Below are 17,760 nucleotides of genomic sequence, written 5' to 3'. Positions count from 1 at the left end.
GTACAGTGGAAAAAAAATGAAGGGGACCCTGACGCCTTCATCAGTTCCTTTCATACCCCTCTTTCCCCCCGATAAAAATTTTTTTATTCTTTTTTTACGCGGTAGGTAAGCTTGGAGCGGCAGTATATACAGGACTTCGTCTATTCTTCAGCAATGAACAGATTGAAGAGAGTTTAAAAAAGATCAGTCCGCTTTGAGTATAGTTAACACCTGCTTCAGGAATTCTTTCGCCCACATCTGATTCTTTGCCACTCTTCGACGGTAAGCCGAGAAGCGAACAGATGAGGATGATTTGGGGAAGGGGGCCGGGAGAACTTTTGTAAGAGCGAGAAAGTCATTTAAAAAACGGTTTCCAGGTATGCGGAGTGAATGAAAAAGAAACTGTGTTAATGCACAATAGAGATAAACAGATTTTTAAAACGTTAAAAAAAGGAAAGCTAGAAAATTTTTTTAAGAAAGAGGGTGAAAATTACTGCCTCACCTGCCGACATACGTGGGCAGGTGATTTATGCATCTCATTTCGTTACGTTTCAGCAGCAAATGGTAGGGTTCTTGCAGAATGGTATTAAGCCGACACAGCTTTTAATTTTGGCAAAACGGATATGACCCGGATGCAGTAAAATTAAACTCTACGTTTTTGGGAGGGAGGAAGGAGAATTATTAATACTTTTTCACATAATCTGAAAGTCTGTTATAAAGGAACAAAAGCGGACTACAGTTTATGACCTTGCATAAGAGATGAAGAAGTCAAGAACTGCAGCATCAAACGTTGTTAAAAACAGCTTCCTGTAACATCCGAAGATTTCCCAGCCCTCATCCCCTACCACCAAACCACACGAGTGGACTTTCGGTTTGCCATAAATTTAGGGTGCCCCCAGCCGCAAATACACTACACATTTACAAATATCCATGCATTCTCAGGAATTCCCAATTAGGCCCTTCAGTACTGTAGTCACAGTCACTCAGCACTACCCAGTTTGGACGGCATGCAAATAGTGATTGCCATTAAATAAGCAGGGCGAAAGTACCACTGTACCTTAATTTATTGTAATGACTTGCTACATAGGAACAATCTTGCATTTCAAACAGCTTAATATAAATTCAAAAGAAAATACAAAATCTTTTTAATACAGGAAAGGAGAATGCGAGCTAACGATTTCTTGGCAGCAAGCAATTAATAGACTTAAAATTCTCTGATGATCAAGTTACCATTAAGAAAATGGCAGCGCTATAGAATTCCCGGAAAGACCTGCTAACCTCAATAAAAATGTATGTATATGTAATCAACGTGAATGCAAATCTGTTGGGGGAGGGGGGGACTATTAAATGTTAGATTCACTCTGCCTTAGAAGTAACGTAATTGGAGGTAATATAAGTCAATCCCTCTGTATAGTTAATAACTTATGAACAATGACAAATAGTGACATGTCAGCTCTTCATACTAACTGAATTCTTAAACAAAGAGTTTCCTACGTTTAAGATACGTGCGTGCAAAAGTTTTGTGTATTATATTTGTGTATATATTACACAAATGTATTAAATATTTACACAAAAAATTATATGTAACTCACTTATTAAGAATTTAAAATTACAGTAAAGACAAGCTAATATTTTAAAAAATAGATTCTTCATTAACAGTATAAAGAACGTGGAGGAAAAACGGAAGACCATTTTTGCAACAACTGATTAAAGCCAAATATAATTCTATTTATTTGGTAAATTAGACGAAAGTGAATTTGTCATTGTAATTAACAATAAAGAAGCATTCATTTTATTTGCATAATTAAAAACATGGAGTAACCGTGTAGCTGAACTAAAAAATTTTCTTATCAAACAGTAATTTTTAATTTTTCACTGCATTAGAAGGAAAGAATCTGTAGTTCATTTTTCTTTTTTAATTTCACTCATTTTTTAATTAATACAAAATTAAATGAACTCTTGACCAGAGTTTTATAACACCAGTCCCCAATTTATTATGTATCCGGTTGATACGTTTTATATATTATCAGAATATTAAAGCAATTGAATGCGCACAACGAAGTAACTCAGATTGCTTAACTAATTATGTTCTTAAACATAATGCATCATTCCACGCGTAGCATTCCATATTAAAATTCCATTTCTCATGTAACTAGGCAGCTCTAAAAATACTGGTTCGAATTAAATTGCTTTATTCCAGTTAAAAATAGTCTTCCGATGAAAAATTGCCACTGTAAGATTCTTACCTCTTAAACAGCTGGGAAGACCTTTAGTTCTTAACCTCGTCAGCAGAGCGCCATGTAAGTAGTCTATGTATCGGATCGCTTCTTCTATAACAGTTACCTGTAAAAAACAGAAAATAACTATTACTTAACGCATTCAAAAAAGTACGTTACTTAATTAATAAGTTAAATCGCACATGCTGCCTGTCTAGCAAGATGAATGCTTCCAGCACGAGTTATTGAAAAAGAGTGGCAGAGTCATTATTTCTGCGAAATACTGATAATTCAGCCCACTTCCACTTCCCATTAATTGAAATAACTTACATGTCACTTTACAAGGTATTTTCTTCCGCCTTTTCGGCATACTTTCATGATGTTTTTGAAAGCATACTCGACGCGTATTCGAGAGGTCCAGGGTTCGAGTCCCGGCAAGGTAGTGAATATTTTTCACGTCTCCTGCTTCCAAAAAACCTAATGACTTTACAAGCGGCGCCCGAACTATTGAAAAAAGTGTTGTACGATAATTCGTCACTACCAGGACTTGGCGATTGGGTCCCCTAATCCCTAGTCGCCCTTTAAAAGAGGAAGTATATGAGTTATTTACTTAATGACTACTCCAAAAATTTAATAGATATTCCAAACGTTTAGACGCAAAGATACCTTTCCTTGACAAATAACTGGACATTTGTGGCACATTAGAAGTACATTGATTGTTATTTTCTTAACGGACAGTTTGTAGAACTTGGTGGTGATTATGCGGAACAACAATTGGATTTTCACTGTGTTCCTTGAATTAAATGTAGGTAGACATAATAACTAAGGATATTAGGTTATTAACGAATAAGCATTTACAAATTTAAGGCCGGCGTCTGGCCCCGCATGTGCTACCACTCAAAGGGAACACTATGTATTCTCAGCATATGTGTGGCACTTCGCACTGCATCTGCAGTACACATTCAAGCTTTTGTTGGAACCACAGTGACATAGGAAACTGTAGCAAATCCATTACTTGCGTGATAACTCCGAGCTAGACGCTCTGTAGCGGTCATACCACTAACTCCAAGTCATCACCATTTGTGACTTCGGTGATGTGAAAGGGCCTGAGTGATGAGTAGTTGTGTTCTCAGATGACGGCCGTTTCTGTCTTGGTGCCAGTGATGGCCGCATGGCTATAAGGAAGCCAAATGAGCTCTTGGAACCAAACTGTCTGCGGCGTAGACACATTACACATCAGCAGTTGTGCTCTGGGAAGCAATTTCCTGTCACAGAAGGAGTAATCTCATCGCTGTCCCACACACCATAATAGTAAATCTGTACGTCAGACTGGTGATCGCACCGGTTGTGACTGGTGATCGCACCGTATCGCACCATTCTTGAGCAATATTCTAGGAGATATTTTCCAACAGGATAACGCTCGTCCATATACCGCTATCACTCAATGTGCTCTACAGAGCACCTACATGTTCCCTTAGCCTGCGAGATCTCCCAATGTTTTCCCCAGGCAGTACGTATGGAACATGACAGATCGACAAATCCATTGTCATCCACAATCCGTAACGGAGCGTGGGTGATATGACTGACCAAGTGCAACTGGAAATCTTCCATGCCGAAAAACGATGCATGCCTCTTATAGGACACAATACGCGTTTGCATGTAACATCATGTCCACTCCAGAGGCTGTGCGACCAATTCACATTTGAAACGGGCCTTCTCGCGCATACAGGCCCACCAGCGGCTGAGCGGTGAAGTCGCTGAACACTGGTAGTTCGGTTCGAGGTTCGAATCCCGCGAACGGGCTGGCTGCATGGGGTTTTCGTGGTTTTCCCCATGTGTAACGTGTATACGAGCCAGTTTCCCTTAGAAAGTCCTCCACGAAGGCATCCCTCCACTTAGGCAGATAGCCCTCGAGGCTTTGCCGTAATTAAATAACCTAACCTAACCTAACCTTCTCGCGCATACCTTAACTGGGACGTTGAAGCATTACTCGGTGCTGGGATTTTACTTTCCATCAGCATATTTACGTTACACACGGAGACAAGCACAAATTTCCCTGCAGCCAGCCCGTTCAGGATGCTTGAACTCGAGTCAAACTACCAGCTATCTGCCTCAGAAATGATGCCTTGATAGAAAACTGCATGATGGCTGATTGTTTAATTGATTTTGGCAAAGTAAAAAAGAACTTGAGAGATGCCTTTATGAAAGACGTTAAGTAAATCTTATTTGTATTCACTTTGCACATGAAGTAACTCATAAGAACCTCATATGAACTATCTTCCACCACTGCTTAAATCTAAAAGAAGTGTAGAAATTTCACCCACTCAGCAATCACCACTCCCTCCTGAGGGAAACTAGCTACTTTTCACGTTACACACAAGGGGAAAGCAAGAAAATATCATGCAGCCATTTTATTTAGCCGTAGGGAATTTGCCTGTGATATACGCATTCTCAAAATTTCGACATCTAAGTCGCTCAGCTAATAATAGGCCCAACTCCGAAAGTAGTTTTATTTTGATACAAGTTTTAAAAATGAGCTGTAGTTTTAGCAGTTAAATAAAAGTAAACAGCAAAGCGTGAGTAAAAATTCTTTCGTATCCGTTAAATCCAAAATTTAAACAAATTCCGTTATCGTGAGACGAATAATTTTTAAATGCATAGTGTACATTTAATTAGTCTCTAGAAAACTTCAAAGGAATTGTTTATAGTTATAAATACCTCTGTTACGACTACATTTTTAAGAGCCAAATTTAATGCGCAAAGGCGATAGATGTATGAAGTCGCAATTAAAATAACATCAGTTCCTAATCACACTATCATAAATTAACTTTTTTAACTTTAGATACAAAGTAACAAAGCTAATTTCACGCAGGTGCCTTTTTTATCATAACTATTACCTTGTACATTTTCGAGGCAGATGGCGGCGCTAGAAAAGCAGTTATCGCAATTAGCAAACAAGTAAAGAAGACCGGAACTTGTTATTGCTTTTAATACTTCCGATGGTCAATTCGGCAACGCTATTAACATAAATTCTAACTACAATTAAAGACACATTTCTAGGCATTTATTTTCTGTAATGACTTACTCTCGGTGATGACAGGTTATTTAGTACAGAACAAAATTATTTATCCTCGCTAAAATTATTTATCGTTCCAATCTTCCAACGATACGACGTCCATTTTTCACAGATAGAACAAAAAATATTATCTAAGATTTATAGCAGTAGCAAACGCATGAAATCAGAAATTAAGCCCTTCTACAAGAATTTTAGCAGTTAACGGAAACTCTCTGATTTCAGATTATCAACTATTATATCTTACGTAAATTTAATTACCAGAAAAACAATTTCTTACATAAAAAACTTCTTTGTTTAAATTCATTGTTTAATGTTACGTTTGGTTTATGTCATTATGGCAAAGCCTCAAGAGCAATCTGCCTAAGGGAAGGGATGCCTTCATGGATGACTTTTAAGGGAAACTGGCCGCCCATGCTGCCAGACCATTCGCGGAATTCAAACCTCGGACCGAACTACCAGTGTTCAGCGACTTTACCGCTCGCCCGCTGGGTTTTTACGGTATGGTAAGAATAGTATGGAATACTCTTTTTTGTACCCAACAAACGCCATACTACAACACCAAAGTGTGACTATATTGCATTGATTACGTAATTCGAAAAAGCCTTTTTAGGAACAAATGAAACTTCTAAAAATTTTGACCTCGAGCTTTCTATCTCTTTCATTGACAGGTTCATACAGTTATTTAACATCGAAATAATGAAGCAAGAAATATAATTTTAAGATCACTCAGCGAAAATTATATGACATTTTATTCCATAACACACCACAGTTTATGGTATTTTAAATATTTTGGCGTACCTACACGAAACTTCCAATGCATAAGGAAACAAGAAATACTTTCAAACATGGATTTACAATCGTTCATCAATGACCCTTCTTCACGGGGTCAGCCACACGGGGTCCGAGCAGGAAACTTGTCGTCACCCTTGAGTACACATCACTGCCAGAACAATACATCATAACTCATAAAAAGTACATAATTAAATATCACGCAGAAAAAAAGAACCTGACCCAGATGGAACCTGCTACCAGGGCTTCATTAAGAAATTCCCAGATAACAGCGTTCTTATTATCAGATAACACGTCGTCTGAATCATAACATTGTTCTGACAACTCATTCTTTTAAAAAGGAGATCACTGCTGACGATTATCCTCGAGTCATTTCTTGGAGCGTAAGGAAAGAAAAAAAGGCCCCTCAAGAAAACACCTGTAGGTCAGCTTGAAATACCCTTATATGCGGTCAGGTCGTAAATTTAGAACCCCTTTTTTCACAGGGGGGCTGAAAAGTAGGGAGTAATCTTGCTCGGGGTCTTGGGGGTCGTTTAAACATCTAACTTCTCCACATTCAGTTTTATACAGAGGAAAATACAAATTGAATTCTTCGAATGAATGCAGTTTTGTACAATGAAAATGTATTACTTAATGATAAACTGTAAGATAAATAACATCTTTTTTTAAAGCCATAGGTGTAGAAAGACAGATATTTGTTACACGAATGAATTTGTAGTAAATATTGAGTTTTTCATTTCGAATGCTATGTTCCATGTATGCGAAGTAGCTGAGTATGTGAGATAATAGTCATAACCGAATGGCTTTCAACCTTTTCACGGCTAAGGACTGTTTCTCAATTACATTGTGGTCGCTGCTTTTTGGTTAATTTTCTAATGACATATAACCAATAATTGTTTTTATTTGAGACTTATGAATAAAATAACGCAAACTAGACTGCCGAAAATTCTTAAGAAGGAAGTTAAATAATACTGAAAGATACATTATTGATGCACTTTTGTGTTTTATATGTAGTAGTATTAACTACTACTATAATCCTTAAATGAAATCCTTAAATTATATATATCTATGTATAGGTATATATAAATGGAACCATATATAGAACAAGGTATAAAATATCTTTATTATACAATGTTCATTACCATACGTATATTTACGTAATATCAATATAAATGGTTAGTTAGGTTTCGTACATATATAATTTATTTTTATATTTTGTATTTTTTGTATTAGATTCAGTATTGTATACGTATCTGAAGTTTAATTTGTTCTCTTTTTGGGTTACGACTTTAAGTGAGAAAGAATTGTTAGGGCCTTCATAGGAATTACATTATATACAATCAGTTAGGATCCTACTTTTCCTTTCTTTTAATCATTATATATATTGAAATATTACTTGATAAGTATACGTAAAATATAGCAGTTTTTAAGCTACTTATTTATATATCTATTGTTTGGTCTGGTTTCTTTGATTATAGCAAAGCATTCGACTGTTATTTGCCTAAGGGTAAGGGTGCCTCGTGGAGAACTTTCGAAGCAAAACTGACTCTTATGCACGTTACACGTGGGGAAAACCTCGAAAACGCCAATACAGCCATCCCCGTCGATCCGGATTCGAACCCCGGATCGACCTGCCAGGTTTTACAGCTCAGCCGCTAGTGAGCTACACACACACACATCCACATATATACATTAAATAGTATTTACATGTCGTTTATAAAGTATAATTGAGTGCACTTTAATCATAAAGAGAAAATATTCTACGGAATTACTTCACTTCGTAGACTTTCTGCTAAGCTTCACCATATTTCTGAAAGAGAATCTCAATGCTAGTTCCATTTCCAAGCTGTTTATGTACCTTATTTTTCATGCTTTGAATTATATTTAGAATATTATTTCACTTGGTTATAGCTGAAAATGCAGTTTTTTTATTGAAGAATTTAAGGGTAAGAAGAGAGTTATGCCCTTTTCTAATTATTCTTGAAACATTTAAATTTTTTTAAAAAAAAGCGCACATTAACACGGATCACTGAACTAAAGTGCTCGATACAGGACAGATTAATTAGCTACTAAATTTTGATTTTCATTGAGTAAAAATGAATTTATCTGCATTCTATAAGAAAGTAAATATTCAAAAAATGTTTTTTTTTTTTCCTATTCTCGCAGTCATAATATTTTTCTTAAATATTCAGCTAATTCATATTCAAATATTCCAATCCATTAGAATTAATAATAAATCGATACAGTAAATAAATAATTAAAATCAATTAAATGGAATTTTAATTGATTTTAATTGCCATTTTCCCTCTGATAAATCCCTCTTCAGAGTTTAATAGCATCGATCAGCTTTTGTTGGGGTTCATTTTTCTTTATGGTATGCTTACGTTATATACGTATGTATTATGCATTGCTCATACTCGTCAATTGCAGCTTTTAATATCTTTTGGAAAAAAATCAATATGAGAATCCAGAAAATGATTCTTAGTGACGCTAAAACTATTATTACTAGGCACTATTATGCCACAGTGTTTTAAAAAAAAAATCCCATTGTTTAAAGGTAGATTCTATGCTCATATCCTAGTCTAAAATTAAAAGCTGCGAGTCAAAATTAAGGGGGTTGCTCTTAGAAAGCCTCAATTAAAAGTAGTTATATGAAATGTTAATCAATACTTATAATCTTACGGATTAAACACTTATTCCCTATTTGATCACGTGTATGGCAAACAGATATTCGTCATTCATAAAGAAAAGAAAGGTGAATCAAAATTAGTTTTCAAGCCCTATCGCATACATTAGCAATACTTATTCTCGTAATAACAGATACGTATGTGTTATTCTCTTCGTAATTTTCAGTACATATATTTATATTTATAATTAAGAAATGAAAGCAGCGTCAAACAGCTGTGAAAATTATATTTTAAAATTATTATTTAGAAATGCGCTTATAATGGTTTTTATATTTACGAAAGATACTTCCCGTTTACTCAGGCTCACTGTATTCAAGTCGATAGGACCAATTGAATGGAAAGATCGATTAATTCATTCCCAAGTTTCAAATCGGATGAATGGACTCGCGAGTAAAATGGCACATTAAAATACGGTCACTGAACTACAGTGAGCTTTGAAAATTTTAACAAAAGCTTCGTACTTTATCTTATGAAAACAAAATATCAGAATTTAATTAAATGTTTCACTTATTAGAAAAATAAAATATAAATATTTGTGAATAAAAAGAAATTATCTTTAAAAAAATAAAATTTAAATGAAAAAAATAAAAGAATTACAAAATATTGCAGAAATTACATAAAATGGCGAATAAACTTATTCGGCACAAGCTCGCTAAATGTAAAACAGATTGCACAGTCAGAAAGCTCGCCTTGTCACACAAATGTACTGTTCATCGGGTTTAAAGGTTATTCAGACTAATGTGCGAAGTTCAGTGAGTAACTTGTATTTTCCTTTGAATGTATAAACTAGCCAAAAAACACTTTTAAAAAAAAATATATCTCCCCTTATGATCCCTGACACAGCCGTTTACTTTCCCCTTCCGTAATTAACGTCAGTCTCCTGCTCTTGACCGCATTTGCCAAGCCACCGGTCAGCTTGGGGGTAGATGGAGTCTTTCGGAAAAGGGTCTGTGCCCTGAAGCTATAGATTACAGTTTCAGACTGGGGTACGGAAAAGGTTCTAGATTATCATATTGCGTGATGAAGCCGAAGTTTTAATTTGTGCATTGTTTTTTAAAAACATATTCTCTTAATACGATTTTTTCTAATAGTCTGAATCATTATGTTTAACCATTGGAACAATAACATTTTAAATCACTGAAAATGGCAAATTCACAGATGTTCGATTAAAACTGTTGTGTGAAATGAAATGACAGCAGCAAAATATATGATTTATATTCAGTGAATTAGTTCTGAAGTAAGTAAATAAAAATTGAACCGTTTTACTCATTGACAGTAGGCGAACCACGACGGATTTTTAGTTTTCGATTTTTGAGTAGTACCCAAGGTATTTTTAGCTGTCGAAAGAATAAAAACGCTATAGGATAATAATTTGTCGTGGTTTGGGATACCGCCAGCTAAATGGGTTACCTGTCTGAAGTTCTACAGATTTTTTCCATTTGCAGTTTCCTTCATGTTGGAAGGCATTCTCTTCTCTGCAGGTTTTCGATCTAATAAAACAGAGGTCAGGTCCCCAACCCTTTTGTTCCTAAGAGCACATTCTAGAATATCTGTTGGACAGTGGGGGTGCATTTCGCTTTGTGCCGGTAGCTGCGCTGGACGCAATTTCTATTTCATTAAAAATGAGAAAACTTTTATTTTCTTTGTGATCAGACAGCGGCGGGCACACGTTAAACGATTGGCGGGCGCTATGGTTCCCGCGGGCATAGGGTTGGAAACCCCTGTAATAAAACATTCAATAATTACCGCAACAGATATCTTGACATAATGTTAAGTCGCTTTTCTCTTCAATAAGGGAAAACAATGTTTTTGAGGCACTGAGTTAAAAAAAAACTTTGAAATCTGGCTGATAATCTTTTTCTGCAAATGGGAAAGCAAAATACTCGGTATTAAGAACATCATACGCACCGGCATTAAATGTATTTTATTATTCTCCTTTCTTTCACTAGCCTTATTCCAGAAGAGCAAATCCTGTCTAGAATATTTCAGAAGCTATAACAGTATGACTAAGTCAAAGAAGCCTAAGAAAATCTTCGCGTAAAAAAAAAAAAAAAAAAAAAACCCTTAAAAAGCTTCTCTGTGGAGAAACACATGCACATTTTTTATTAATATTCCTATTTGGTATTTATCATTGTTGGCGTGTCAAATCTCGATCACCAAAGGACAAAAATGACTCCTAAGATATCAGACTGATAACCCAGGTCTTAGTTTTGAGGGCTTCCGTAATTACATCTGATTTAATTTTAAGGTTAAAGACCTAAAAATGCATAAATTCATTCAACTTACCTTAGATACTAGAGGCTTGGTAGCAATGGACGGGACCATATTGCGCAACCTCTGATATTCCCTCCTCCTCACCATTCTCTTTCTTCTAAGCTTTTCCTTACGTTGTTTAAGAAGCAGAACTTCGTGTCTTCTGCGGGATGAGGCGGAGATGTGAGAGATCCATTGGCGGGGAGACCTCTGGGGAAGAATCTGGTGGTTATTCTCGACGAGGACACCGTTCGGCCCACTGTCTGGCATTGGTAGTTGGTACGACAACTTCAACTCGCTCTGGTACTCGACGTCCGGCTTGTGCATGGTTCTGAAAATCAGAAGAATAAATAAATAAATAAAAGCGCTCTAAAATTAGATAATGTTAAAGCCAGTATTGAAAGCTTTGAAGAAGAAGCAACTGGGAATTTTGCATTGTCCATGCAATCTCATTATTCATACGAGGATCATTTCGTAAACAGCTATCAGAAATACTGTCGATCCCGTGAATGATGACATTTGCATCACATTTATCAACCATTTTTACTTCACTATGGGCTCAAAGAGCGTAATTTTAATAATATGCAGAATTTGTTTGCTTTGCTATCCGCTAAAGAACTCGTTGTTCTAGGTTTCAAAATGTCTTGGACTAATTATAAATTTACTTTTAAAAAACTGGAAAGAAACTTTAAGCTTACATTTTCATTTTTGGAATTTCAGCTGTTTTTAGTTTTGCTTCAGTTAATCGCCTACAATTTGCCAAGTGCTCAGACGATGATATAGGTTCTTCCATATTTAATCTGATTAGTAGTTAAAGCTTGTGGAATAGTGATACTAATTCCGTTCTGAGTTCGATAGCTTCGGCAGAAAAAACTGCCCGCTTAAGGCATTTCGTGATTTTCTATACATGCATAATCTGGGCATTTTAAAAAAGCTGCAGGAAAGCATCTCTTCGAAGGAACACTAGTGACTGTTTAATTGACCTAATATCCAGGTCACTCTTTATGGTCCTTTAGTTAAATGGGTACCAATTTTGTGTTCCATTACTTTCATGTAAGAATGATGATTTTTTTCCCCCTTGAGCAATACTGTATATTCTAATAATGTTATTCGCACTATTTCCATTTTGAAATGCATTTAAAAGTATTTACTAATATTTTCAAAAGGTATTTCAAACTGTTAAATGAACGGAATGTAATCTGGAGCTTGTAGTGCAAAATAAGCGCTTATGTCTTTTATGCTAATAATGTGCATTATAATGCGATATAATTGCTACTAACTATAAATTAATACTGATAATGTTTTAAAAAGTACTCAATTTTAATTTGCGATTCCTGATTTGATTCAGGCATGGTTAATTTTAAAAATCTACAAGGCAGTATCAAACTACGTTTTTAGATAAAAATATGCGAACCACAAACAGAAAAAAATTTACTAAAGAATCTTACTGTGATTCTAGAACTGAAAGCACTTAGTTCAAATATCGAGTGATTTTAAAGACACCTTAAATTAAGCATTGCTTTAATAACATATAAAAGTAAACAAAGACCTTGGGAAATTTCTGATGTAAAATTGTTTTATATAGAAATACCAGAAGATAGTTACTGTAGTATAATTTTGTTTGTTTACGCATGCAATTCAAAGTAGGAAAGACACAAAAATGGGTGACGGAAATCATTTTAAGTTGCGATCAAATTCTTGTTCTCCCTCCTAATACAATTTTCAACGTAATATTTCAAAACAATGGTCTTAAATGGAAGGTAATGTAATGTAACAAATTTCGATGAGTAACACAATTTTTGATGCAATCCGTTAACATTATAATACGTAACGCATATAAGAGCCAGTTTCCATTAGAAAGTCCTCCATGAAGGTGTCCCTCCCTTTAGGCAGATAGCCCTAGAGTGCTTTGCCGTAATCACATAAACCAAACCAAAACATTACAAATAAATCACACCATTTTTAAGTTTATTAACGAAACGAAAAACATTAAAAAGGGTATAAATTTATTACATATTTTTAAAATATAAAAATTTGCCTTGTTGTCTGGGAATTTAACCTTTTTAAAAAAAACTCCTCAGAGCATTCATTTTATTCGCAGACTGCTAACTAATATCGTTTTGCTTGCATTTAACTATCATTATCACTACTAAAAATAGCATGTTGGATTTCTTTATTACATTTTAGAATTTTTACCACGTACTGCATTAACTTCCGCAAGCACAAATAAAATTTCATACATATATTTCAGAAAATATTCCCATTACTTAATCGCAATGAAGAACAGGAGAACCATTAAAATTTAACTTCCTCATACCTGTAGCAGACACTTACAAAACAGCTGTCGTGACACGCTGGAAGCAAAATTATATTTTTCTTGAAATACTACCTTCAGTAAAGAACTCGTATTTACATTAATGTTGAAAGTATAAAAAGCAATTATGCAACATAAGCTGAATTTTTTTTTTTTTTTTTTTTTTTGCTTCTTTTGTATTTGTCAAACATTAAGTAATGCTGCAGTTACGTCCACGAACTTTTGAAGCTTAGAAGTCATCTTTCGAAGAATCGATGAAGGTTTATGAATGGAAGAATGTATTAATGGAAGTTTTTGCAAAATGAAATCAGGAAATAAAAAGGAACTAGCGGTCTGCACCCAAAGTAAAATTTATAAGTTATGTATCCTTGAAAAGCAAATGTATAAAAACATTTCAGTGTGAATGAAATCAGTTCATTCTTTACAAACAACAACCAATTCGTACATAATTTTTTAATTGCCAGATCAGAAAAATAAAACTTTTGACCCTCCAAATTAATACATATGACGTGATGCTTTGAATTTAAAATAATAGAACAACATTTTCTCAATATCAATAAAAGAATTAACGTGGCATTAATATATCGTGTCAATTATACTAACCTGAAACAAAAAAGTTGCCAACAACAGCTATTTAATTAAAATATTAAAAAAAAAAAAAATCTTCGGCATACAATGATCACATGCAATCGCGGGATTTCTTCAGCGTCAGAATAAGATCTTATATAATAATAATAATATGTTTAAAATTTGGCAATGCTATTTTTATTTTATATTTTGTAAAACTTACAAAATTTTTTATTAACAAACTCTACGATTTGAAAGCGAGCAGTGGCAGCACTTTTCGAAATTAAGCAAAATTTTATCTTCAGCGAGGAAGACTGTTGCCACTCGAAAAAAATTGGTGCGAAAAGAGTTTTTAATTAATATCTCGGCTGCTTAAAGTCGCTGGAAGATGATAACGGTCGAAATGGCTTTTCACGAATTTTTGAAACCGGAAATAATATATTTAATGTTTGGCAATGCTTCTTTTATTTCATAATTTGTAAAACTTCGAAATGTTTTATTAAGAAACTCTACGATTTGAAAGCTGGCAGTAGCAACATTTTTCGAAATAAAGCAGATTTTTATCTCCAGCGTGCGAGTTTGTTGCCATTCGAAAAAATGAGGGCGAAAATTACCGTTTTCAGAGTTTTTAATTCATATCTCGGCTGATAAAAGTCGTACGAAGATGAGAATGGTCGAAATGGCTTCCCACGAATTTTTGAAATCCGGATATACCTCTTTCGAAACTCCCCGCTCGTAGGAGATAATACCACAAACAAACAGACAGATAGAAGCACACAGATTTTAATAGTTCAGATACTCAGCTATTGAATTAGAACTATCACAAGAAAATTGATTATTTCCCTTCCTGTCTCCGTTGATTGATTGTCCGAAGATTGTTGTAATACGAAGGATAAATGTTTTATACGAATTATATGCTTAGATAAATAAGAATATCGATTTCGCGAAATGCTTTGTTTGAAGTTGCGGATTAATACAAAACCGCACGCTGCTATATCATCCGGGCATTTCCGACCGCAGCAAAGAATTCTGGCCACCCGTCAATATCTTTGACGGCATGTCCATCAGGAAATAATTTCCTAAATGCTAAAGCCAGAAACTAACTATACGAAATTGTAAAAAAGAAAGTCTAGAGTCGCATTACAGATAATATATCATCTCTTTTAAAAGGTAAAATCTTACTAAAATTACACATCGTATTATATCAATCTGTAGAATCCTTGCTGAAATTATATTACACCAAAATATGTTCGTTGCTGCAAACAGCGAGACCGAAGATCACAAAAAGAGCAAAATTAAATGTAATGCCAGAGACTAGGGGACCGGCTTTATACGGCGAACCACCCGAACAGTAGATTTAATGAGCACTAATTAGAAATGGGAACAAAAAAAAAAAAAAAAAAAAAACTTTCAGTATGCCTGTTTGTTATTTGGAGTTAATTAAATTAATAAGCAGACTGTTTCTGTTGTTATTGCATTAAAACTTCCACTCAAAACACTATGAAAGTAAAACTTTAAAAAAGTAACTAACTTTGTTGTTGTAAACTTTTAGAAAAAGATTATGATTAAATATTATAGAATGCTGTATAGTTAATGCTTAATAGATATAATAAACTAGCAATGAAAAATAAGCAGTTTCATCTTTAGATGCGACAATAATTACTAAACATATAGATAATAATTATTATTAAACTGAAATTAGATGATTTCCTGTTTGAAAAAGAGGTAAGCAACTTTCTCTCCTAACCTTTCCATTTTACACCGCTCACGATAAAATGCAAATACAGATTCACAGCTTTTTAAATGAAATGTAATTCTTAGAACTTAACGAATTCACAATTCCTCTTCCATAATATTCAAGTTAACGATTCAGTGTTCAAACGGCCTTATGTTTATTACTTAATCCCACATAGAATACATTACGTAAGTGCGAATTAACATGCAATGTTAAAAAACTATAAAAAGCTAATAAACATGTTGAAAAATCTATAGATTTAGAATGCTTAATGAATTAAAAGGTAATTAATGAATGATTTTTATTAAGCAATCCAAGGGTATTTTCATAAAGCAATAGTGATTTTCAACCCAAAGAATTAACTAAGCCCTAGATTAAAAATTCATAAAATTGCGCAGAATTGTTTTTAATAGCTAACTGTAATAAAATATTCGATGCACTGCAAACGAATCTAACAGAGCTTTCTTTCCTCTTCAAAAACTAAATCTATTTCAAGTATCAAAATATATTTTGAAATACATCGATTATTTTACTAAATTACCGTCAATATAAAGATGAATTAATAGTTCAAAGTGGTGCGATTCTGTTTTATTGTAACATGAGGTATTACTGCATATAAAGGTGCACTGATTTCATATGTAATGTAATTAAATTAGAATATTCAGTCATTTAAATTTAACTGACTTTATCTAACAACCAGTTCAGAAAACTATTGCTATGAAAATTTTTCCCTTTTAAATTTACTTGGAGCAAAACCTTCATTTACATTGTGCGTGCATGTTCTGCATTTTCATGCACGCGCTAAGAGAAATATTATGCTAGACATTCTAATTCTAACAATAATAAAAAAATTGACATTAAACGCTATTACAAATTATCAAATACCAAATAATTAAAGTCTTTTATATTTATGTGCTACTGCTTAAAGAAATCTTACAAGAAATTACAGAAGAAATAACATTTTTACTAACATTAAAAACACATGGAACCATATTGCAATATGCATAGTATGTCTGCACAATACGTTTTTTGCAAAACTAGAGAAAATTCTTAATTGCTTTTGGCAATGAGAGAAGTAATCTACTCACAATTAAGAAAGCAAATACGATCAAAACACTTACCTAAAAATAGTTTCAGTGAATCAATAATCTTCACAAAAAATGTCAACACTCTCTTGACACCAGTTTCACAATCGGGACTGTGGTAGTTTTTCGTAAATAATGCAATTTATAAATTGAAAAATCCTCTGAATAATCACAAATAACTTAGGATCTGGGCAAATGACAAAATTATCATGACTCATTAATTTAAGCTCCGCATTTCAACCTCAGAGTTGCCGATATTCTGTCGAAATGAGCAGGATTCGAGAGCCCAGATGGTCACTGGATGTTTCTCAACCACTGAAATGATAATCGGATCCACAGTAGCATTGAGTAAACCGCTTTTGAGGCTGCCATTTTATCAGCGGCAGGTGTTGGCGAAACATTGGCGATGGGAATTTAGCGCCAAATTGCAAAGAGCTCACAGGTAAAGAATTTCTCCAGTGATTCTTGGCATCTGCTTTATAAATTTTTGTAGTATATCAGAGAACATTAATATTAAAACTAAAGGATAGGGAAAAAGTTTGATCGAATATCAAATTTAACGAAATGACATTTAATAAAAATAAAACTTAAGTGATTAAGAATAAATTCCGAACTCAGAGATAATTATATATAGATGCACTTATTCTGCTGTGTTTCTGTAACTTTTTAATATCCTATGAATCAGAAATTTTAATAAGTTTTCAAAAAGTTATTTCTTTAATGAGGTATCAAAAGAAAAATTAGAATACGTTGCATGACAAAAATTTCAAAATTATTATAATTACTTTTAACTAAATATGCTAACTAAACGTGCCGCTTATTTTGTTTAGTAATATTTTTTTACAAATATCTTATTTATTTAAGTAAAAGGATGTAAAATATTTAACGCAAAATATAAAATGAGCAATACTAAGTGGTCAATTTTTAAGTTACAAAATGGCGATAAATGTGCAAATGATATAGACCATGAAATGCATTATCCTATAGTTATTTTCCTTTCTAAACATTCATTATTTCAAAGCTTTCCGTTCAATTTCGAAATGTTTTAAGTCTTTCATA

At 33.9% G+C, this 17,760-nt stretch overlaps 1 protein-coding gene across 1 annotated transcript in view; it reads right to left on the bottom strand.

The window, feature by feature from the left end:
- Positions 1 to 17,038, bottom strand: part of LOC118189018 (uncharacterized) — a 46,362-nt gene extending 29,324 nt beyond the window's left edge. The window contains exons 1-3 of the mRNA XM_035359549.2: positions 16,738 to 17,038; positions 11,034 to 11,331; positions 2,226 to 2,322 (exon numbers count right to left, since the gene is read on the bottom strand). Of these exons, the coding sequence (XP_035215440.1) occupies positions 2,226 to 2,322; positions 11,034 to 11,327 (391 nt within the window). The 5' untranslated portion in view covers positions 11,328 to 11,331; positions 16,738 to 17,038. The remainder of the gene's footprint in view (positions 1 to 2,225; positions 2,323 to 11,033; positions 11,332 to 16,737) is intronic.
- Positions 17,039 to 17,760: the final 722 nt, after the last annotated feature.

The sequence above is a fragment of the Stegodyphus dumicola genome, chromosome 12 (assembly GCF_044657685.1).
Source record: "Stegodyphus dumicola isolate Sdum_Otavi_A_Nest chromosome 12, ASM4465768v1".
NCBI classification, from domain to species: domain Eukaryota; kingdom Metazoa; phylum Arthropoda; class Arachnida; order Araneae; family Eresidae; genus Stegodyphus; species Stegodyphus dumicola.
The sequence above is the reverse complement of the archived record's forward strand: the minus strand, read 5'-3'. Positions and strand labels throughout refer to the sequence as shown.